A 25022-nucleotide genomic window follows, 5' to 3' on the forward strand; every position below is an offset into this window, starting at 1 on the left:
CTCATATTTGAAAATGCAACTGACTTTTGAGTATATCTGTAAATCTGTAAAATGTATCTTGCTAAGCTTTATATCTTCCTTTCCAATCATTACACCTTTTACTTCTTTTTTGTACCTTACTGAACTAGCTAGGGATGTCAGGTACAACGCTGAATTACATTTTACTTGATCACTCTCTGATTCTAAAGGCATATTCCTCACACTTCATAATTAAGAATAATGTGTGCTATACTTTTATAGATTTCCTTTACCTGATAAAGTTTCCTTCTTTTCCTAGTTTGCTAAGTGTGTGTGTTTTAACCATTATGGTGACTGAATTTTACTTTTTTTATACAGAGACTGAGAAAATGGTTTTCCTCCATTTGTCCATGTGATGAACTACACTTTTAGATTTCTTAATGTTATTTTGTTCTTACACTCCTGATATAAACCCAACTTGATTATATCATTTTTTAAGAATAAATGCTCTATTCTTGTTGCTATTTTATTTATGATGTTTTACTATTATCTTGGGTAAGGTTGACTTGCGTTTGTTCTTTCTCATACTATTCTTGTCTGAGTTTTGGTATCATGGTTATACTGGTCCATAGGAATGAGCTGAGGAGTGTGTTCTCTTTCTATTCTCTAGGAAGAGTATGTTCAGGAGAACCAGCCTGGAAAGCTTTCTGAGCCTGCTGCTTCCTTTCCACTTACAAGGTTTGTCATACTAACACACAGGCAAGTATTGCTAACATCTTACTGTGCACTTCTCACTTCTTCCATTTTTCTGTGCCTTCTAGATGTTTTTTCTTATTCTTTTCCTTCTCTATCAATTAGGAGTTATAAACACTGATGACTTTTACCTTTCACCATGAAATTTTACCAGGCATAAATTAAATTTTAAATGTAAATTAAAAAGTCAGTATCATAATGCCCCTCCTGAGTACAAAGACCTTGGGGATACTTTAAAAATTTTTTTTTTAAAGAGTTGTCTTTTTATTTATTTATTTATTTTTTTGTGAGGAAGATCAGCCCTGAGCTACCATCCATGCCAATCCTCCTTTTTTTTTTTTTTTTTTTTTTTGCTGAGGAAGACCGGCCCCGAGCTAACATCCGTGCCCATCTCCCTCCACTTTATGTGGGATGCCACCACAGCATGGCCTGACAAGCGGTGTGTTGGTGCGCACCCGGGATCCGAACCCGGGGCCACCAGCAGCGGAGCCCGTGCACTTAACCGCTACGCCACAGGTCCAGCCCCCAAGGGGATACTTTAATTTTGATCATCCTTCCCAATTTACTTGCCAGTGTTTTCAAATATTTAATCTTTTAACTCATCCAAATTAGACACTGTTTACTAACATTGTATCACCTTTAAAAACAACAAAGGCTCATTAAGTTTGATTCGGAGTAAAGTCTTTTCTAAAATTCTGTGACACTAACTGTATTTTATAAATGCACACACTAAACTCATTTGGCAAATCACATGGTAAGGCTTAAAATAAGGTTAATCAATTATATAACAATGTTTGCAAATCCTGTGTAGACCACAGGCCTTTATGGAAAGGGAATGGAGAGGTACATTTCTATTCCCTTCTCATAATGAAAAATCTATCCTCTTCGTTTTTGGATTTCTGCAATAACCATCCAGTTTACTACTTCCAATCCAGCCTCCATGCTGCAGCCCAAGTGATTTTTGCAAAGTGCTCTCTGATAAATTTCCAAACTCTTGACCACAAAACAAATGCCCAACTCCTTAGCATGGCTTAGAGGGTCTTTTGTGATCATGTCTTTCCCTTGTTTTTTAGATTCACTTGAACTACAAACTTCATTCAAACTCCATCCAGTTATATGATTGTTTTACTATGCTACTCTGTCACACTTTGTGCCTTTATAAAGGATGTTAATTCTTGCCCATCCTTTAAGACTTTAATGTCACTGAGAAAACCTTTCTGGATTTCCTCAGGCAGTAAGGTACTCACCCACCCTCCTATGTATTTTCATAGCACTTGATAGTACAAGTAGCCTTGATATTGGTAGTAAATGCTTGGTTCAAATCTACACTTCCTCATGTGTGACTTACATCTTGGTTTCTCTATCTGGTTAATTAGGTTGCTAGTACTTATCTCACAGGGTTGTGAGATACATAAAACTAGTTCCCAGTAATTATATTGCAAGTGCTCCAAAATGTTCTCTTCGTTTTATATAAACCTTTAAGTGCCCAATATGTGCAAGATGTCAGGAATACATCTAAAAAACGAATAGGATACAGTTCCTTTGCTGTGATGATAAGGGGCTCATTGGACAGCAGACTAAACCTGTTAGCATCAATATAGAAAGATTACTCAATAACTTATCTGAATGAATGGACAACATATATAAGCAATACACAATAATCTTTAAAAAGTTTTATGAGTGTAGACTTAAAGAACAAATGACAACTTCTAATAACTGGTATCGATTAACTATGAGGTTACATTCTGTGTTTGAAGATAATTAAAGGCATAAATAGTCTGTTTCAGGTGTTGGTAATAATAGAACTTTCACATAAGACATTACTTAAAGGATGAGCAATCAGTAGTATATATTGAGTTACAACTAAATTCGGACAAAAATGTTCTATACCTCAAGCACATACAAAAAATTAAAAAGCCTATCCAAGTATTTAATAAAACACTTATAAAATATTTGTCATATCCATAAAGTTTATTTTAAAAAACTGTTAAAAACTAACCATACAGGAATATTTATTAATATACTTAAAAAGTTTGTCCCCCATGTTGAAGGAAGATACATTAGCAACATCTTCCAGACACCATCTTTATAAAAGTAAAACTTCTAGATGCTGAAATGTACTACAGTAGATTCTATAGTTTACACTTGGAATCACAGGATTGGAAATCATTCTCCCTACGCCCCCGTTCCCCCCAATGTGGCAGTTACTATACTTAAATTAATGACATTCAATCATGTTAAACTACCACAGATCCTTAGAGTACAGGCTGCATTATCTACTAACAGAGCAAGTCTTCTCTATTTGTTCTCACATAATTATTTTAGATAAGCATTTGACTTTAAGTACAAATAAAAATACTACATCCCATGATTGTAAACATTCACCAAGAGCTTCCAGAGTACAATGAGTAATAGAGGTGGCCCAAGAGTCAGTCAGATGTTCCTCACTCATTTGGATACTGCTGAGATTAAGAAAAAAGTTTTGAAGGCAAATTATCACAAGCCTTACTTGTATTTCTGTTAAGACAGTAGTTCTGGATATGTATTTTTAGTCGAAAACACCTGAAAGTCACTCTAAAGACTATATTAAGCACCATTTTCACTTACCTGAAATATATTGAGTTAAATTCAGCAGTATATGTATGATCATTAATGTCAGAAATGAAAGATAATGGTGGGTCTCCAGTTCCTGTCTGTGGATACACATGGAGTACAGAGTTCCCATGATGCAACAGGAACCACTCATGCACGCCAAGGGCCACACGCAACCCGTAAGTCAGAGGCACAACTATTACTTCCGTCAGTGGATGCTGTACGAGCAGATTTAAGGCTGTATTCGGCTATAAAGAGTTCAACCTCCTCTTTAGTATTCTTCCTACATAGATTACAGACACGACTCAAAATTTCATTGGGTGAGAGGTGAAAAGTCCCCAAATAGTTTTTTAATACTATTCCCCATATAATGTATTGTCAGTATATTTACATAGGGGAGTGTTCTTATTTAAAACCATTTAAAAAAATGCAACCATGTTTTTTAAACTCTTATCCCCGTTTTCCTAGGATCACCCTCATTCTCATTTTCTGACTTCTGGTCAACTTCACATTTGTCAGACCGTTCACTGCAGTCCTTAGGCAATTGTGATGTTGCTCCAAAAGAGAATACAAATTAAAATATATTCACTGCCACCCACTTTGGGACAGGCCTGTTTGCAAAGAAAATGGTGTTCCTGGTGTTGAAGGATAACTAGGAAATCCATCCGGCTGAGCTGGATAGCTGTCCAGAGCCGAAGTTGAGTGAACCTGATAGAAAGAAGAATGTGCAGTTTAGCAGAATGCCAGATTCAATCAGGTCTGTACTTGCTTTGGCCTGTGCCACGCTACAGATATTCAGAATAGGAAAGAAAAGAAGAACTCGGGGGCAGCACAAGTCTGCTCAGTCTCCCGAAATTTTTAAGAAACATTCAAACTTCTTTAGATGGAGGAAGTACCTAAAAATGCATTAAAATATTTAACATTCTTTTAAAAAATCAATAGGTTTTCTCAAGATAATTTACTTTAATGGCCCCTTATTTCAGCTTAAATTGTAGAAGACAAGCAAACTTTAACTGTCACGTATAAAAATTCCATTTGCAAAATCTCCAAACTGAGATTTTAAAGTCTACGACCAGGAAAACCATTTCACACAGGTGAATATATTCCACCACTTTCATTACCCTTCTGCAGGAAGACAAGCATAATCTGCAAGTTTTGGGAGAACTAATTATCAAACCCCTAGACATTCTCATATGAAATTTTTTGCCAATGTTGGGATATCACAATCGGTACTGCAATGTTATCACTACAGAACCTATGCTACATATGCTGCCATTTTATTTACGCCCGATGTTGCCTGCTCACCTGCTGTAGCAGTGCTGACTGTGCAGCTGCATTATGCTGTAATTCCTGCAGGGATGACTGTGAAGGATTCTGGGAAAACCCGGGGATACCCGGGAGGGACAAAAGGCCTGGAAAAACAGAACTGCCTGCAGCTTGAAGTCCCGATGATAAGCTAAAACAGTAGATAGAACAGGTCAAACTGTAGATAAGACATAAAAGCGACAGCTTCGATATTTGTCAAATACAAGATCCTAAGATGTAAAAAAAAACAAAAAATCTTAGAATTTCTCTACTGGAAGGAACCATAAAAGTCAGCCACTCGCTGATGTAAAACTTACTCTTATAAAGTACATTATTGCGAATGCAATAAGTCTATGTTTTGCATATAATACTTCTTGCTATTTTATAATCAAGTTAAATTACCAAACACAAATCCTAATTATCTGAGCCAGCGTTAATATTTTATATATCTGTTTTAACATGTTCGAAGAGCCACAAAACATTTTTTGAGCAGTGAAGTTTTACCCCAGAAAAATATAATTTAGCATCACCAAACAATTAGATTTTGACTTTCATTTGAATGATTTAAAAATAAGACTATGGGGGCCGGCCTGGTAGCGCAAGCGGTTAGGTGCGCATGCTCCGCTGCAGCTGCCTGGGGTTCACCGGTTTAGATCCCAGGCACGCACCGACACACCGCGTGTTAAGCCATGCTGTGGCGGTGTCCCATATAAAGTAGAGGAAGATGGGCACGGATCTTAGCCCAGGGCCAGTCTTCCTCAGCAAAAAAGAGGAGGATTGGCATTGGATGTTAGCTCAGGGCTGGTCCTCCTCACAAAAAATAAATAAATAAATAAATAAGACTATGATCCACAAGTTAAGTAAAGAATGATTTTATCCTCTTTCCAAAATATTCACATACCCGGCTTGTGCAACAAGGGCAGAGTTGAAGTTGGAACTAAATGCTGAAGCGAATCCTGGGAGGACGGGAGCTGGTGATGGGGCTGTGGCAGCAACGGGAAGTGGTGTGACGGCTGCCACTGTAGATGGCGCCTGCAGCCCCGGGAACGAAGGGAGAGCAGGGGTGACGCCAGGGGTGTTAGCGACAGAGAAGCCAGGGTAGGAGGGATTTGAAGACAGCAGAGGTCCTTGAGTAACTGAAAAAAGTGAGGGGACAGCAGTGGACAGGTTGAGGGGGAAAGGCGCTGCTGAGACGGGTGCTGAGGCAGAAAGCCCTGAGAGAACGGCCGCTGTCGAACTAGGATGAGGGACAGACGCGGAGGTGACAGCTGCAGATGAGGTGGCTATTAACGATCCTGGAAGAGATACTGACGGATTAAGAGTCGGGTTGCCAGTTAAAGGGAAATTATTGGTCAAAGAAGTGAAAGGAGGAAGAGCAGTGAATACTGGAGTGATGGGAGTGGAGGAACCATGTGGAGGAAGGGAGATAGAGGAGAGGGGGTTTGAAACATTCAAGGGAGTACTCAAACTGGAGAGACCTGATAATGCAGGATTAAGGCAAGTAGATAGACTGATGGGCACTGATGCTGAAGTATATGCACGACCCAATGTCCCTGATAAACCTAAAGTGCCATGAGAGGGATTCACGAAATGAGATGGGCCTTTGAAGGCTGAGGGAGTAGGACTCGTGGGCTCAGTTTTGATCATAACAGAAAGAGTTGTTACAGTAGGGGCAGATGAAATGTGAAGGTCTGAGTTACTTGGGTGGGGGCCATGCAAAAGGGTAGCTGAGGAACCACAGCTAACTGGCACTGAAGTCGAAGATGATGTAGGAGTAGCTAGAGGAGACTGCACAGGCAAAGTAGAGGGAGTGGAGGTTGAATTAGCCACAGGAGATGGCAGGCCTGGGAACATGGCCAACCCTGGAGTGGAAGACCTCTGTGGGGCGGGAATGGCTGATGGGGCATAGCACTTGTTAACAGCTAAAGCAGGAGAATCAGAGTTCTGATTAGTAAGAGAAGACAGAGAAGCCAGCCCACTTGTAACGGCAGAAGATAAAGCAGAAGGGTTGATTAAATTGGTATCATTTGACGTCAGAAAGCCCTTTAAAGCAGACAGAAGAGGATTATTTACACCAAGTGGACAAGCAACACCAGGAGCAGAACCACCGGCAATTACAGAAGGAGTTGGGTTGGATACGCCTTGGGATGTTGGTGTTAAGGGCAAGGGGAGCCCTGCAAAGACTGAGGACAATGAAGCAGAACTTGGGTTGTTGGTAGAAGCAGCAGTAGAGGTGGCAGAGAAAGGGAGGCTAGTGAAGGGGGCAGAAGTAGAGGCAAATATTTCACTGGAAGCAGGAGTGGCCTGAGGTGTGGGTGTGGCCTGAGGGGCTGGGACAGGAGCAGCAGAAGGACCTGGCAGTGCAACTAGCCCAGAAAAAACTGAAGGAACAGGAGCAGACGTTGTACTGTGGACAGAAGTGACAGGTGCAGCAGGCAGCGAAGGGGTCCTGATAACTGTTGGATTTGGCGTTGATGGCTGTGGTGCGTGAACGGCTGCGGAGACCTGCCCTGGGAACACAGGAAGGACAGTATTCGGCATGTTCATCCCAGAAATGGTGGCGGTTGCTGATGCTGAGGGGAGATTTACTGCCTTGACCGGGGATGCAGTGGGGACGGGAGTTGCAGCAGGTGTTGAAGGGTTAGAACCATGAGGAGAAAAGAGTTGACTGGCTGGTGTAGAAAATGCTGTGGGGGGAAAAAGGGGCAAGAATTTATCATTATGCTGAAATGTCATATTTTAACTCAAAAGAAAAGCATAAAAATTTTTGTAGTATTTAACAAATATCAAAGAAAATCAGTGACAGGTATAACAGGCTATTGCAATGCATAAATTGCTAGATTCCCTTATCCTGGTTTTCACTACAGAGCCTCAGTTAGATCCAGTTGTCTTCTAGACTCTGCTCAGAATAGCCCTTCAATTCACAGTGAGGAAGTCTTGAGAAGTTAGCAAATAAATTTTCCTTTCATATTTTCCCAATTTTTAAAAATTCAAAGAATTTATTTTAACTGTGATTAAGGTTGGTGTATTGCCTTTACCTTTTACTCTTTCAAACCACTTATCTAGAGTAATAATACAAGTCATTTCTCCCTCTTAAGAGCTTTCAGGACATCACTTTCCTTTTAGGGGCATACAAGGCCTTCCAGAATTCACCCCATCTCTCCAGTATTCTTTGTTGCCACTCTGGGAGTTGAATTGAATATTCCAGATTATCAACCTACAGTTTTCTCCCCAAGCATTTTCTCATACTGACTCCTCTACACTACCTTAACCTCTAACTTTACTTGGCTTTTCCTAGGAGTTCCTTTAGGGGCAAGAAGCCGTGTCTAACTCATCTTCAGAGCCTTAGTACCTAGCACAGTGCATGGCACCTTATATTTTATAAGTGTTTGCTGCACTGGATACATCATGATTACCTCAACTATAGTTCCCAAACCCATCCAAGGACTTATTCTCAAGACTTATAGTTTGCTATAATATTTTTATTTTGATAAACTCTATAAATAATTAACATAAGTATTCTTGGGGATGATTTGGGTTTCCTCTCTAAATCAATTTTTAAATGACTGTTAGCCTCTGATGATCTTGTTGATGCCAAATGGAAACCACGACTTAGGTAGCTAATGTCGTAATAACAATTATCATCTGCTGCCATACCCACATTGAAGTTTGTTTCAGTTGTAAACAGAGAACATGTTTTTTTGCAGTCATAATCAACCGAAAGACATTTTCATGGACTAAGACTTAAATTTTTAAATCTATGCATAATGAAGACTTTTGACATACCAAAGCTGACATGGCCAATGTCAGCTATGTTAATCACGGGTACCATAGGAAAAGAACAGACGAAAATGGCATATACATTATACATTTCCACTAAGTGATGGCCAAAGGAGCCACATTGGGCTGAACAAATTTTACAGTTGTTTTAGAAAAGAAACATGGTAGAAGAATTGACCAACGGTAATATATAAATACACAAACTTCAAACTCAAAAGGCCTGAAGTCTGTACCGTATTTGTGTTGTAAGCAGTACTTTAGTTTCAAGAAAATAAGAGTAGCTATCATTTTAAATTTAGAGTTCGTATGAACATGGATTTTTACTTTTGTTTTTACTGAATTTGTTTTATAAGAACTAGAAGCACAGGGAATATATACTTAGTTTTGTGTTTGTAAATAATGTACTAAGAAATTATTTAGGTCAACAGTGGTGGGAAACATTTGAGAATTCACTACTTTATTTAACTACATGCTGAGGACCATGTAGTTAATGACAGATTGCAAGGTAAAACCAACCTGTCTCATAGTGTTCTTTATAGCAGCCTCTGTTGGAGATCTTTTTATATAATAGAGCAAAAGCCATGCACTGTTAATCATAGTGCCTACAGTTAAAATGCAACAAAACAAAAAAACAAAAAACCCCCAAAACATACCATGATAAATATCACTCTCCTGTCATCTAATTTGGTTGTTAACCATTAAACACTATCTGTCAGATCCTGTGCTTTGTACTTTACGCCCATCATGTCATTTGTCCTCACATAACCCTTTGAGACAGGTACTGACACCTCCATTTTATAGATGGGCAATCTGAGGCTTGGTGTGATTAACGAACTTGTTAAAAGATCATGCGGCTATTAAGTGGCGTTCAAAGGGTATAGTTTCAGTTATGCAAAATGAATAACTTCCAGAGATCTGCTGTACAACATTGTGCCTACAGCACAATACTGTACTGGGTACTCAAATATTTAAGAGGAAAGATCTCAATAAATGAGATCTTACTACAATAATAATAATAATAACAATGAAAAAGGTCATGTAGTTATGAAGTAGTAACACTGAGATCTGAACCTGGGTCTGTCAAACCCATGTTCCTAACCACTATACTAGTTTGTCTTTATTTTTGTTTCTTACTGTGCTTCAAAAAGGAAAAAAAAAAAAATCTTAATCATGCTAAAATAACATAGCACAGGAAAACAAAGTATGCTATTCCTAACAACCGAGCTTATGACACTTAACCTATTTATTCCCTTCAAAAAAAGATCTGCTAATGAAGCTGAGTATAAAGACTGAAGATTCTTTAACCCCCTCTTCGCAGAAGTTAGATGACCTGCCCAAGCTCACAAAGCCAGGTGGTGCCAAAGCCAGGACAAGAAACTGGGCGTCCTGACAGTTCACTTAGCACTCTTTCCACCCCACTCTGCTACCTCCTTTAGAAACCACCAGCTCAAAAGCACCACTCAGGCACCATTCTCAGGGAGTGGGATTCTCCCATCCAGACTCCTGATCCCGCACCATAATGATGAGATTCACGCACTACTTTGTTGCACAAGAACCAATCCCAGATTCCGTCTCACACCGGAAAGTGTCTGCATCCTGACCACACTTATCCTCAGCTAGGGGAGGCATAAAATGGTACAGTGCTGCTGCCATCTGCAGGCATTACAGGCCACATCTCATCTTCATTTTTCAATTCCACTTACCCTTTGGCACCCCTTATTCTTTTCTTTCTAAGTTATTCTAAGTTATGCTACCCCAAATGCTTATTGAAGTAATTAAATCTGAAAGTAGTATCTGACATAGCATTTGTCAAAAACGGTTTTCATCACCATATGTGTTTATATCAAAAAGAAATGAGGCTTCTAATATCCCGTAACATAAAGTTAATGTGGATATAATGCCACATAGCACTTAGATTACATTGAAAGTTTTGCAAATAGGATACAAAAGCATATGGTTCATTTTAAATCTAGTTGATATGTGCATTTCATGTTGTGTGTATGAAATGTACCACTATTAAGCCAGTTTTAGCAAGTATTGGTTAGTTAGATTCTTTAACCAGGAACTTTCCCCAAAGCATAAAGATTTCCAATGCACTCAACTCAAAATCATTTCAGTGAATAACAGAGCAGACATCACTATCTCTGGATCAAACCTGGTACTTACTTTGATTCTGTGTAGATTTTGACTGACTGGAAAGGTCTTCATTTTCTATATAAAAATAAATATATAAAAGTTGATTTGAAGCTTTATCAAATTATTCAACACCATAATAATCAGAGATTGCGGTCAAGAAAAGAAAAACTCAGGACACGTATGTATACTATATTAGGAAAAACAGGGCCGGCCCCACGGCTTAATGGTTGAGTGCACGTGCTCCGCTGCTGGCAGCCCGGGGTTCGGATCCCGGGCGTGCACTGAGGCACCGCTTCTCCGGCCATGCTGGGGCCGCGTCCCACATACAGCTAGAGGGGTGTGCAGCTATGACATACAACTATCTACTGGGGCTTTGGGGGAAAAATTAAAAAAAAAAAAATTATAAAAAAAAAAAAAGGAAAAACAATGTATGCCTATGGGGGAAAATAAGGAAATAAACAAAAATCATAGTAGTAACTATATGAAGACACGTAGGATTATGAGCAATTGATCCCCACCGCCCTCCCCCCGACTACTCCTTAACATATCAGGTTTTAAATAAGTATTATTTTATAGATATATTTAAGAACACCTTCCGGAAAGATGATGGCCTGAGTGTGGCACCCACGAGAAAGCGCAGCCTGCAGCTGGAGTGCAAAGAACCACTGTCACTGGCTAAGCTGACAGACAGTCACTTTTCGGTACCACTGCCTACAACAGTAGGAAGACTCGGAAGTGGGAGGTGGATGCTGAGTGCAGAATCCACTGTCATCTGAGGGACCAATCTCGAAAGCCATTGTGGATCACCCAAGCAAACAGAAAAGTGGCCCCCCTCACTTGTTGCACTCAGGTCAGGAAAAGGACCTATGCTAGGAGCTGATAAGGAGAACTACCCTAGTTAAGGCTTACTCTAAGCCTGTGAGGTTGACAACCTAAAACACGCTCCTCCCCACCCACATGGGAAAGGACCCATCTAACCAGACCATCAGTCAAAGGTACAACGGGAAAAATGACCTCTCATGGCTTGACAATAACTGTCCAAGAAACCAACATTGTGACAGGCACAAGGCGCAAAGGAAACCCTCAAGCCTGACATGGTGAGAAAGAAAGATCATGGCTTGTTTCAGGGACTTAGTACAAATAAACAACCAGAACGAATTGTGTCTATCAACGGAGATTCAATGAAAAAGAGAGAAAAAACCTGTGATGCAAATTAGGAACACACACACCCATAATACTGCAAGAAAGTAAGCAGAGCAGGTGACGACTTCAGATAAAAATCCGACTCCAAATTGATAACTGCAAAGAATGGTGACGATCAGAATAATATTACTGAAAGCTCAATTACTTAGTTGGAAATAAGAAACAAAAAAACTCCCATTTAAAACGGCAAAAATACACAGAAAAGGATATCATAAATGAATAGGTAAGAGACTCAGAAGGCAAAGACAGTGCAAAATAAGAGTGCCAGAAGGAGAAAAAAGACCAGATGAAAAAGCAATAATTAAACAATAATAAAAACAAAATTTTCCTAAGCTTCACAGACTTGAGTTTTCATATCCAAAGGGCTTACAGAGTTTCAGGAAAGATTAATGGTAAGATAGATCCCTAGACATCCTGGTGAAATATCTGAACCCCAAGATTAAAAGACATTTCTGAACTCCAAAGATAAGGAATCTCTTCTTTGTAAGCTTACAGAAAGAGTCCAAGGTTCTAACAAAGAAAAGAAAATTAACTGGAATTGGGTTTCTCATCTACAACCCTAAAATATGTCCTCTTTTTAAAAAAAAAAAAAATTTTTTTTTTTGTGAGGAAGATCAGCCCTGTGCTAACATCTGCCAATCTTCCTCTTTTTTTTTTTTTTTTTTGCTGAGGAAGACTGGCCCTGGGCTAACATCCGTGCTCGTCTTCCTCCACTTTATATGGGACGCCGCCACAGCATGGCTTGCCAAGCGGTGCGTTGGTGCACGCCCGGGATCCGAACTGGCGAACCCCGGGCCACCGCAGCACGCACACTTAACCACTTGCGCCACTGGGCTGCCCCCGTCCTCTTTTTGAAGAAATGACTTAGAGAAATTTTCTACTAAAGGAAAATTAGAATGAGCATGTCAGAAAAGGGAATCAAAGAACAGAAGAAACAGTAAAAAGCCGTAACTTTAAAGGCACAGAAGAAAAAAAGGTATAGTATTCCAACAAAACACAGAAATGGATGAAAAAGGAGAGGCAGTATGTAAGTCAAACGGTGGAGTATAGCACAGCTTTTTTAGTTTTTTGTACAGTGACAACTATTAAGAATACAAAGGTAATCACTAGCAATATTACAGATAAAGTTTGGGTGGGGGCAAGAAGAGGAGAGTTAAAAAATAAAACAACAATTTGACTAATCCAAGCAAACAAAAGTAAGGAAAATGAAAAACTAGGATAAAAGAATAATAATGAATACAAAAATAAAATGGAAGGACTAATAACAAACATGTAATTTTTATGATTATTGGAAATTCCTATTAAGTCTCTCTTCACTGGTTTAAAAAGCAGAATCTAGCTATAAATGCAATTTAAAAACCAACTAACCTACCAAATAAAACCCTAAAAAAAAATTAAAAATAAAGATACAGGTAAAATACATATGTAAAATGAAAGCAAAAAGGAGTTAGGACAATATTAATGCCCAATAAGGCCAGGGAAAAAAGAAATATTTTATAGTAAAGTATAATTCAGCTGACACTAGGTAATTAGTAATAAGCAGCTAGAAATGAAATATTCCATTTATAACTGTACCAAAAAATACCTCTAAAACCCCTAGAGACAAACCTATGGCAAAGAACCTATATGAAGAAAACTACAAAATCTTGTTGAAAGAGATAAAATAAGCCCTGGGGTGGAGGAGAAATACTATTTGACATGACAGAAAGATGTAAAATGACTGAATGGTAAGACTTAATATCATAAAAATATCAATTCTCGGGGCCGGCCCGGTGGCGCAAGTGGTTGGGTGTGCGCGTTCTGCTGCGGGGGCCTGGGGTTCGCAGCTTTGGATCCCGAGCGCGTACCGACGCACCGCTTGGCAAGCCACGCTGTGGCGGTGTCCCATATAGAGTGGAGGAGGATGCGTACGGATGTTGGCCTGCGGCCGGTCTTCCTCGGCAAAAAAAACAGGAGGATTGGCAGATGTTAGCACAGGGCTGATCTCCTCACACACACACACACAAAAAATTCTCCCAAAATTACTATATAAGTATATATACATAAATTCAACTGTTTTCAATTGCACATTAAGTGTGTAATTGTGTTCAAAATCACATTATAGTGATCTTAAAGTTCAGATGGAAGAATAAACTTCCAAAAATAGATAAGAAAGATGTAAAAATATAGTGAGAGAAAGCTAGTCTTATTAGATATCAGAAGATATTATAAATCTGCTAACCAAATCCATATGGGATCATCACAACATAAAATAAGTAGATTGGGATAGAAAAAAAAAACCCCAGCATTAGAGTCATGTGTGTCTTTGAAAACTTAAGATAAATGTGGTATTTCCAATCAGTGTAAAAACTAGGTTAATAAATGGTGCTAGCAAGACTGGCTACCATCTGAAAAAAAAATTAAGATGAACTTCTATTTCACCCCTATACGAAAATAAATTCCAGACGGAATAGGAGTCTTACAAGCTCTAAATTACCTGAACTACCTAGGGTTAAGATCTAATCAAGCTAACACGGTTTCAGCTTTTCTTTGTCTCTATTTGTCTAGGCAAAAATGTAAAACTCTAAGAGTGAAAGGTACATAAACAAGGGCAAGAAATGATAAATTTTGGAAAAAATGTTTTACAAGTCTTATCAGTAAGAGTATGCAGCTGCAAACACCAGAACCACTCTGGCTGGTAAAACAGAAAAAGAATTTATTAAATGCTATTAAGTAACTGAGTTTCTGGGGAGGGAAGTGAAAAAAAACAAGTTCTATCCCTTACTTACACACATAAAAAAATAAATGGCAAGTAGAATAAAAGCTATATATTAAAAAAGAATCACTATAAAAATAATTAGAGAATATAGATGATATTTTCATACTGTTGGGATAGGGTAGGGTTTTCTAAGCAAGACATTTAAAACTCAGAAGAATCAAATAAACAATAATTGATCAAAATAAAAATTAAACTTTTATTTATAAAAGACAGCCAAATGAAAATGTAAGCTCAATCAGCCTTATCAAATTCGCGGAAGTTAAAAAACTGGTAATATCCCATGTTGAAAGGACATGAAGGAACAGTATGCTTGTATCCTCTCACTGGCAGGTATAAACTAGTTCAGTCTTTTTGGAGAACACTTTGGCAATATACAGAAAAATATTTATCCTTCACATCCCGTGTTCCCAACAGACCCAAGAAACAGGCTGAACAGGGGCGTGCTGGGGAAAGAGTTTAAGCCCTTCTGAGCACCGACGAGACTTTCCTCCCATGGCAGGAGCAATTTGCCCAAATGGCGACACTCATTGTGTCAATCATACTTTTTCATAGCCTGTCCAAGTTTCTCGCTGATGAGAAATGGTTCTTATTTCTACAATGTGCTCGAGTTCACACATGCAGGCCAAGGCCACTCTAGGGGACCCTGTGTATCGTACTCAGATCCATCATCAGGCTCCTAAGCTTGTGCTCCCTCTGTCAGGACACACCATGTCAAACACCTGTCCCCTCCAAGTGCACATCTGTGGATGAATAAGTTATTTACTTTTAACACCCCATGATAACATGATTTTACCTGTTCCTACTGGATTAGGAGTATATGGAGGTGGAGGGGGCACACCTGGAGCTATGACACTGGCCAACGGTACCAGACCTGCATTGTTATAAGCACCTAAAATAAAAATATAACAGAAAAAAATATATAATTTAGTATCGTTCTGTGGTCAGGAGTTCAAACCGTGTTAGTGCAGCTATCTGATTTATTTTTAAAACTGTTACATAATAGAGTTGCATTTTACATGGAGGTTTGGGTCTAGGGTTAGGTGAAAACTGAGATCAAATGAGACTCCTCAAGATTCCCATTTCCCATTGCATGCTCACTCCAGGCATAAGCTCACTGAATGGCCTGAATGGCATGGCAGGCAGAACCTGCCATACTTAAATTATTCGTCTTTTCTGTCAAGCACATACACTTGACCTTTTTAAGTTAAATGCATTAATGATATCTTTGAACACCAATTACCAAAAAGGTAAATCAAGATGATTTACCAAAGCGAAAAGCCATAATAATAAATAACGATTAAAAATAATCTATAATTAATTTATCAAAAGGAAAATATCCTAAATAAGCTCTCTCTGCTGCATTCTTGTAGACCAAGACACTAGTAGCTGACTGTGGGCAAAATTAAACTCATCATAGCATACTTCCTAAGTGCTCCAGATTCCCAAGAACATATACGAACATTTACTTTGCTTTCAATTTAATAAGTAAACAGTGAAAAAAAATTAAAAAATGAAAGAACTTACTTGGTGCAATAGTTGCATGTGGCCGGCATGGAGGTATTGGATAAGGAACAGGTTTATGTGGATTGTACGTTGAAGGAGGCTAGATGAGGGGGGGAAGTATAGCAGTTAGAAGAAAACCAAGTAAGCAGTGTCCTGGCAAAACAAGGTACAACTTGTCTTTCAAAATATTTAGTCCCAAGAGGCTAAAAATGCCCCAGCATACCAAATGCTACTGGACTCATACACGGCACAAATGAGGGAAATTCTTTGCTTTAACAAATGTGGTTCCTATAAATTGCAAAGGCAGATCCTGTCAAAGACTGTTGCGGAGGTGTTTATTTTTTATTTTAGTATTACATCATTTCCAGTGAAGGGTCAGACCTTATCGTAAACAGCATACTCCTCTCTAAACCCAGCCTAGGTTAATCCAAGAATTCCCATCTCTTCCTATGTAAGACAAGAAATCCACTAGGCTTTGGAATTCGGAATTCTGACAACTGCAGTAGAATGTTGACTGGAGTTATGAATTCACTATTTTAGTGGTTTTGCCTTTTTAAATCCACAAATCTTATTTTATACTTGATGGAACTTATACAAGTAACAAAGCATTCAAACAACTAGTCTTTAGAGAACCAAAGATATCTGAAGCTAAGTCAAACAATATACTTTTTTTTTTTTTTTTTTTTTTGTGAGGAGATCAGCCCTGAGCTAACAGCCAATCCTCCTCTTTTTTTGCTGAGGAAGACGGCCCTGGGCTAACATCTGTGCCCATCTTCCTCCACTTTATATGGGACGCCGCCAGAGCATGGCTTACCAAGCAGTGCGTCTGTGCGCGCCCGGGATCCGAACCAGCGAACCCCGGGCCGCCGCAGCGGAGCGCGCGCACTTAACCGCTTGCGCCACCGGGCCGGCCCCCAAACAATATACTTTTAATGAGAGAGAGAGAGAGAGAGAGGGAGGGAGGGAAGGAGGGAGGGCTGGAGGGCATGCCCTAGGGAGGGTGCACTTGTGCCCTCGGGGCAAAGGGGATCCACTGGTGGTAAAGGATCCAGATTCTTTCTGGCTCTCATAATGGCGGCCCTGTATGATGCGCTAGTCTCATGCAATGACTATCATCTGTGACTATTCTGCTACGAACCACTGCCACTGGAGTTCCTGTCAGTGGACAGGCAGGGATTGCAAGGTGGCCATGTGGAGGCCTCAAGTACTTCAACCCCAACAATCCTTCAACCCAGGGGTTGTCTTCTCTTCTGTTTATATTCCAATCAATCATTATAATCACTCCCTTGAAAATACTCTCATCCTCCTGGCTCCATTCTTCTTTCACTAATACTAATACTAATTCGACCAAAACACAACCTTAGTTAAAGTGAATTCTCCATACTCCATACCTCCAAGTGGACAGCTGAATGAGGCTGGAGAAAAAGATAAAAACAATTTGACTGGGCTTACTTTAAACTAAAACATTAAACCTCAGAAGGGCCCTTCACACTGTTAACTAATTATACTGTAGTTCTCTATACCATTCACTCTCCTAGAGTTTCTAGTATACTTTGAACTTCACAACACAAAAACAGAATTCATACTTTGAATGGACAGGAAGCTACACGTAAGAGTTAAGAATTGTTTCATGATTTATTTTCTAAACATACTGGTTTGGATGGTCCAAGAATCCGTGCAGCTATTCCTTTGCCTTCATTAGTACATTCTTCACCATCTTTTTTCAAAGGGGTTCCCTATTTAAAAAATAAATGAAAAGAAAGAAAGAAAGATAATTGAGACTTAAAAAAAACCCCAAACCAGAAACAAACAAACAAACTCCTCACTGTATTATATTGAACAAAATATACTTAACCTGGTAGGAGTTTAAGGACTTGGATTCCAGACCCAATCCTGCTCTGGCTGCACGACTCTGATAAGGGCTGAGGAACTCTCCTCTGGCGCAGACCCATCCTAACATGTACAGAAGCACTCAGAAATAAACATGTCACTGACTAGGGGCCTCCAGAGACTCCAAGGTGGGTTTGGAAGCAATTAACTGTTTTTCCAAGTTATTTCTTTTCCTTTTGTATGTTAAGCAGATGTAACCAGCAGCCCTGAAACTGACCAAGCCAGAAACTCAAGGGAGATGTAATCACTAGCCATCCTGAAACTGACCAGGTCTCACCACAAGAGCCATGCCTATGACTTTTGCCTTATTTTTAACAAAAAGATCTCTCCAGGAGAAGCTTAGGCCTTATTATGTGGAAGCATGTTCTCCAGCTGAGCCTGTGCAAGCGAATACCCCGCCTCTCGCTTTTGAATATGCATTCCTCAATAGAAATAAAAGTTCCTGCTTCCCTTTGTTCGGGGACACCATGACTTTGGAAATGGTTCCTCATCTCCTCCTATTTGCTGCAAATACACTTTGCTTTGTGAGACAACTTCCACTGGTGCAGTCTTATTTAACTCACCAGGAGGTGAGCCCACTTGGTTTGGTAACACACACACTGTACACATGGGGATGACAGAAGGGCAGGACAAGGTATGTTCTAATGTTTTTCCCTCCACAAGAGGAGCAACCAGAAATAGACTTCCAATGCTACAGTATGTATAATACTCAGAGAATCAAAAAGAGTATCTGTATTACAGTTGAGAATAGATAAAAAATGGTGTTCTTTATAAGTATTAAGTTTGATAGTTTATATTATACAAGGGCAAATGAGACCTCATTCAAGACTGCTATAATTAACAGATCAGAATAAGGTGACAGACTATTACAAAGTGTCCCCCTAATAATGTGAGTCCCTTAACGGTACATACTAGTATGGAAGCCAACTTCCAAGATGGTCCCCAGTGAGCCTCATCTCCTAAATGTCCTTATACAGTTCCCTTCCAGAATGAATAGGGCTGACCTGTGCAACAAATAGGATATTCCAGAAATGATGGCATTTAACCTTCAAGGCTAAGTCACAAGAGACAACAGTTTCCACTTGCCTTCTCCTGGATTATTTGCTCTGGTGGAAGTCAGCTGTCATATCATGAGGTACTCAAGCAGCACTATGGAAAAGTGCTTACGGTGAGGAACACAGACCTCCTGCCAAGAACCAACATTAACTTGCTAGGCATGTAAGTGAGCCACCTTGGAAGCATAGTCCTGAGCTTCAATCAAGCCTTCCGATGACTGCAGCCTCATGAGAAACCCTGAGCCAGAACCAAGCTAAGCCACTCTCAGATTCCTGACTCACAGGAACTGTACAAGACAATAAACGTTTATTGTTTTAATCCACTAGGTTTTAAGGTTATTTGCTACACCGCAATAAAAATATATCGTTCTTTGCAAAAGTTATTTTGCAAAGAAGTCTGAAGTACACTGGATGATACAAAAAGAAGTTTTCTTTCTTATGGGACTTCTCAGAGCCTTTATTATGCAACGTGATTCTCCAGGAAGAAAACATTGCATGCAGTTTCCCAAACACACTTAACTGTGAAACTGAGGAATACTGAGAATTTGAGAAATGCTCCTTTATTAAATGTAAATCACTGCTTCTAAAATACTTGGAAAAACAAAACAAAACGAAATCATCCTCTTTTATGTTTGGCTTGTTCTGTACATTTTACACAAATACTTCAATGTAGTTTACATATGAACTTTCAATCAGTGGTGAATCTATGAATTAAGTTGCTGACATAAAATTCCTTTCCTTTGTAGAAGCACCATCAACTGGCATTTTCTTTAAATATCATAACTATGCTAAATTTCATATTTAACCACAAGAAGTTTCATACGTAAGCCATAAAAGCATGCTTGCTGGGAAAATTCCATTTATGCGACTAGGTCTTCCTTTGGGATATGGATTTCCTGGGATTGTTCCACAAGAAGAGATCATAGCATGAGGAGCTTTGCAGCCCCCCTTGAAAGCCTGTAACATAAAAAAGAAGAGGTGGCTAAAAAATCAAATAAACTCATAAAGTTAAGTACTCTGGATATTGGGAAGCCCGGCTGAAAAAACATGAATTAATAGCATCACATTCAATCTGTTCATCCATCCATCAGCATTTACAGTGGTGAATATGACCAAAATTAGTAAGTAAAATCACTTTATTTAAACGAAATTATCAAAATGGTAACATAATGTTTTTAATGTCACAATTAATAGACTCCTATACAAAGATATCTTCAAAACAGATTTTGTAAATTGTGTGCAAAAAAGTCCATTTACTATTTAATACGTCCCATTTCTCTGACGACCAGAAAAGAACATTATCCAACTCTACAAACACCAAGACTCATGTTACGGGCAAGGCAAAAAGAGCACAGAGACCAAAGAGACATGGTCTCCACTCTCAAGAATTTTATAATTTAGTGGAAAAAATACAAACAAACAAATAACATGGGACCTTGGATGTCCAAAGAGCTGTGCTGTTGAAAAAGCAAGAGTTATTCGGGTACACAGTGTTCAACATAATATTACACGATGATGAGATGCACTGAGGGACGGAGTGTGGCCCAGCTTGTTCATTACTGCATCCCCAGCTTCTAAAATAGTGTCTAACACATACCGAGTTAGTGCTCAATAAGTATTTATTCAGTGAATGAAAAACACTATATTAGGTGACATGTATTCCAATAGATCTATATTGTATTATAGGAATATCAAGTTATGTATACGTAGCTATATTTTACAAGTATGTATGATGTTATAGAGGTATATTGGTTTTATAAATTGATTCACAACACATATAATTAGCTATACTATCCAGGCCCCTACTAAACACTCCAACACTAAAAATCTTCTCAATTTTTGGCTATTATAAATAGCACCATGGTGAATGCCCATATATACGTATTTGTATATTTCTATTTATTTCCTTAGAATAAATTCCTAGAAATAGAATATTTGGGTCAAAACGTATGAACATTTTAAAGGCTCTTCAAGTTTACCTCCCAGAAAAGTTCTACTAATATACATTGACCAAAGGGCCTATTCCACAGAACACTCAGGCCTAGATTATTTCTGAGAAAGAAAGTGACATGATCAGAATACTTTATAAGGAAGAAAACCACAGCAGTAAATGCATGATGCCTTAAAGAATTTAGTCAAGAAAACCAATGATGAAGTTACTAAAGCAAAGAAACTTGGGCTCAGATCTTGCTTCTGCTACAGTAACTTATGACTGAGGCAAAGTTTTCTCCTCTCCCTGAGCTGAGGGGAGGGTGTAAGGATTAAATATGATTGGGCTGCAGAAAGCAGTCTGTGTCTCCTCAAGCAGGTTTCTAATTACTAATTCAGTTTCTAGCCATAACAGTTCTGAGAAATAACTACCTTAGATGACAAATCAAATTTTCTAGGCTTGACAAGGACTATTTCTCTCACTCTTAGAAATTTTAAATTAATAAACTAGAATTTTGCTTTATTATTCATCTCTTAGGAATTTGATTAACATAAGCCTGATGACAAAGCAAATTTAAAACATTCCTAAATACATAAAATTAAAGACAAAAGCTTGGAGCCTGGGCAAAGTTACTGAGGGACTGAGAATAAATACCCCATGAGGCTCAAGCTGAGGGGCCAATCAGCCTCTCACTCTCAAGCCATCTCTTCATCCTCCAGCATCCCCTTCACTCAGCTGTTTCTCCTCCACAGACTGCAGGGATGTCATTCTGAACCCATCCCATAACAGCAGTCAGGTTATTCATCAAAGTTAACATAGGAGTGAGACTGGTACTTTTTTCTTCATCAACATTCAGAAAAACCAATGTACCATTTATACAGCAATCTTGAGAAAATTACCTGTTCAAGTACTCTCTTGCATCGTTTCTTCTCAGACATATTGATCCTGAATAAATCTTCAATGGGACGAGCATTCTGGGCGTCAACAATGTTTCTACCAAGGAAATAAAATTCAGCTTTTCATTTAAGAATCTGGACACACATACAGAGGCCAACAACCTTGGTTTCCCACACAAATATATCTGAGTAAGCTTTTCCCCATGACACAGGGAGAAAACTGTGATTATTTCCTTTTAATTGGTGAATGTAAATAACATGTTTACATAAAGATGGTAAATATAATAACTGAACTGAGGTTTATCTGGTTACCTGAAAGCAACAAAAGTAATACTATAAATAAAAATCACTATTTTGACATTCTTGAAAATATACCCTCTCAGTGAGTGTTAGGAGAGCTATGGCAATAGAACCAACCAGGTGTTAAATGCAGAAAAATCATGGCTGATCTAAAAATGAAGTTTTATCTTTATTTTAATTTTGTGTTTTTGTGGACATCTGTAAATATATAAGAGACTTAAAAATGCATGTGCTATAAATAAACGGCAACTTATAGACTCTTTCATTCCGCAGAAGAGCAGATTCCTTTTCTCTTTGAGCTTACATTCATTACAGTCACTTATCAGATGCTGTGAGGGATGCTTACACCTATCTTACAGTATTTAAAGTTCACATACCCTACTAAATAGGTGAGATCTTCATTTTTATGACTGAGGAAAATAAGGCCTAGAAACAATAAGTACATATTAAACCAAAAAATATGTTGTCAGAATGTGGCAGAACCCGTCTAACTGTAAGTCCTAGGGCCTTATCAATGAGCCTTTCAAGTCATTCAGAGTAGTAAGGTAAAAGCAAGTCACTGAAATGCAGACAAATCAAAACAAATACTTTTGATAAGCCCCCTTATTTTGTAAGTTATAACCATGTGTAATAAGTACACTAGATATTTAGATATAAGAATTTAGGTCTATGCTTTCGTAGATTTTATTAGAGTTCCATTCACTAATATAATTCTAACACATTAACACACACTAATGAGTTAAAAGACATTTAAAAAGTCTTTCAAATTTTCTCTAATAAAGTAAAAAGAAAAAAATACTTACGAAGCTAACAGTTCAAGAGCAACTAGTTTGTCTTTACTGAAGGTGAAACAATTGAGTATATTGACCACTTCTGCTGGGTGAACAGCCACCATTTTCTATTAATATAAAAAATAATTTTATTTTCAACCTGAGAAATTTTCATGCCAGAAATTGCCTTTTTTAGGGGAAGTATAGTTAAATGTTCTTAATATAAATATTTGAGGTGAAAACTGTTTACTCAAAAGTAAGCTCTAAAAACTATGTGAAGGGGTCAGCCCAGTGGCGCAAGCGGTTAAGCACGTGTGCTCTGCTGCGGCGGCCCGGGGTTCGCCAGTTCAGATCCCAGGCACGCACTGACGTACCGCTTGGCAAGCCATGCTGTGGCGGTGTCCCATATAAAGTGGAGGAAGATGGGCATGGATGTTAGCCCAGGGCCAGTCTTCCTCAGCAAAAAGAGGAGGATTGGCAGATGTTAGCTCAGAGCTGATCTTCCTCAAAAAAACCCAAAAAACTAAGTGAATTAAACTTAGGCTTTTTCAATAACTATTTCAACTGAAGATCTAAGTTCTCCTATGTGCTCTTTTTAATCCACATTTCTCAATGTGTTCATTTATAGGAAAAAAAATTTACATATACTACTTTTCTCAGAAAGGTTATATAAAAAGTGGATACTTACAAATATGGGAGATACACTGCTTGAGAAGTTAGGAAAAATTACATTCCTCAGTTAGAATGCTAGGTAAGCCACAATCAGCACTTCCCCAAGTGAGATCCATGGTGAATAGTGTTACTAAAAAGGGGTACTACAGTCACGTCAATTAGGGGAAAGATGGGTTAAACAGGTTTCTTTACTGCAGAACTTTAAGAGTCTTATGTTAATGTGCACTGTGACACTCCAAGATTGTGGGGAATGTTACATAATTTATTCAACTAGGGTACATGTATCTTTGAAGAGCAGGTAGAAGATTTGGCCAATTTATAGATTTATGTTAACAGTAGAGGAAATTCAAAAGGAAAGTCACTGTAAGAAGATCAGTTAGAATCAACAGCCAATAGATTCCTAAAATTTGGAACAGTGGTTCCCAAACACTTGTACTCACGTACCACGAAAAGAAGTGGTAAAACTATATACCCCTTCCATGTTTTTAAATTGGCATCTAAAAATTTTACCAGAAGTTTAAATATTCGCAAAAGATTGATTTCCTTATATAATAAAGTTTATTATATATTTGCAAAAACCTCAGAAATACTGATTTAGCTCATTTAATTTATGAAAATGTCTACTTTGTAACCTAATTGTCAAAGTCAGTCTTCAGAGTGTGAAAACAATCAATCAAATCAGACTTACTTTGTCAGAAAAGCTCAAATTTAACTTAATTCAAATAAACGCATTAAGTTGTGCCTGCGCTGGCCTTCTCATCTCTGAATTTTAATTCCAAAGTAAGTGGACAGAGGAGCAGGTCTCAGAGCTTAGTCATGAGATTGCTGTCTTGATAAAACGAGGCAAGGTCCCCATCAGTATTTCTTACAGAAGCTCTCTGCTTTGCTCTCCCTCTCAGGAGACTGCACTATCTCTTTGATCTTTGGCAAAAGATTTTCACCCTCAGGTTGTGGGTGGATGGGAGAGATAACTCTTTTTTTTTTTGGTAGAGTAGAAAAAAAGCAATTGTTAAAGAGGAGAGCACCAACAGATCCAGACATTTTCTTAGGCAAATCAGTTCAGGAAGTTAAGGATCTGCAGATTCCCTTACAGCTATCCATGCCTGACACTCTGAGGAAAATCTTCCTATTTGACTTAGATGTCTGTTAATCTAGGCTCTAGCACTGTGCTGTCCATATAGCAGCCACTAGGCACATGTGCCTGTTTGAATTAAAATTAAATAAAATTACAAATACAGTTCCTCAGGCAGACTAGACATATTTTAAGTGCTCAAAAGCCACAGGTAGCCAATGGTTACCGTATGGGATAGTGCAGGCATAAAACACTTCCAACATTGCTGAAAGGTCATTTGGACAGTGTTGGTCTAAAGAATGAAAGTATAAACCTGCCTGACTCTTCTTCTAAGACTAAATACAATATAATACAAATACAAGATGAAGACATCCAAAAATAAAAGGAAGTGCATAAAAACACTTAAGAATCCAAACCCTATGTTTTGCTCGCCTATACTTTCTCCTTCA

At 38.6% G+C, this 25022-nt stretch overlaps 1 protein-coding gene and 1 pseudogene across 1 annotated transcript in view; both read right to left on the bottom strand.

The window, feature by feature from the left end:
• The window catches only part of LOC131409904 (serine/threonine-protein phosphatase 4 regulatory subunit 2-like), a 157566-nt pseudogene that overhangs the window by 60155 nt on the left and 72389 nt on the right, over nucleotides 1-25022 (bottom strand).
• Nucleotides 2591-25022, bottom strand: part of LOC131409890 (proline and serine-rich protein 1-like) — a 28135-nt gene continuing 5703 nt past the window's right edge. Inside the window, exons 4-13 of the mRNA XM_058547641.1 lie at nucleotides 22863-22957; nucleotides 21763-21856; nucleotides 19780-19890; nucleotides 17641-17724; nucleotides 16010-16088; nucleotides 15279-15374; nucleotides 10555-10599; nucleotides 5510-7295; nucleotides 4609-4759; nucleotides 2591-4011 (exon numbers count right to left, since the gene is read on the bottom strand). Coding sequence (XP_058403624.1) covers nucleotides 3889-4011; nucleotides 4609-4759; nucleotides 5510-7295; nucleotides 10555-10599; nucleotides 15279-15374; nucleotides 16010-16088; nucleotides 17641-17724; nucleotides 19780-19890; nucleotides 21763-21856; nucleotides 22863-22957 — 2664 coding nt within the window. The 3' untranslated portion in view covers nucleotides 2591-3888. The remainder of the gene's footprint in view (nucleotides 4012-4608; nucleotides 4760-5509; nucleotides 7296-10554; nucleotides 10600-15278; nucleotides 15375-16009; nucleotides 16089-17640; nucleotides 17725-19779; nucleotides 19891-21762; nucleotides 21857-22862; nucleotides 22958-25022) is intronic.

Source organism: Diceros bicornis, chromosome 9 (assembly GCF_020826845.1).
Source record: "Diceros bicornis minor isolate mBicDic1 chromosome 9, mDicBic1.mat.cur, whole genome shotgun sequence".
Taxonomy (NCBI): domain Eukaryota; kingdom Metazoa; phylum Chordata; class Mammalia; order Perissodactyla; family Rhinocerotidae; genus Diceros; species Diceros bicornis.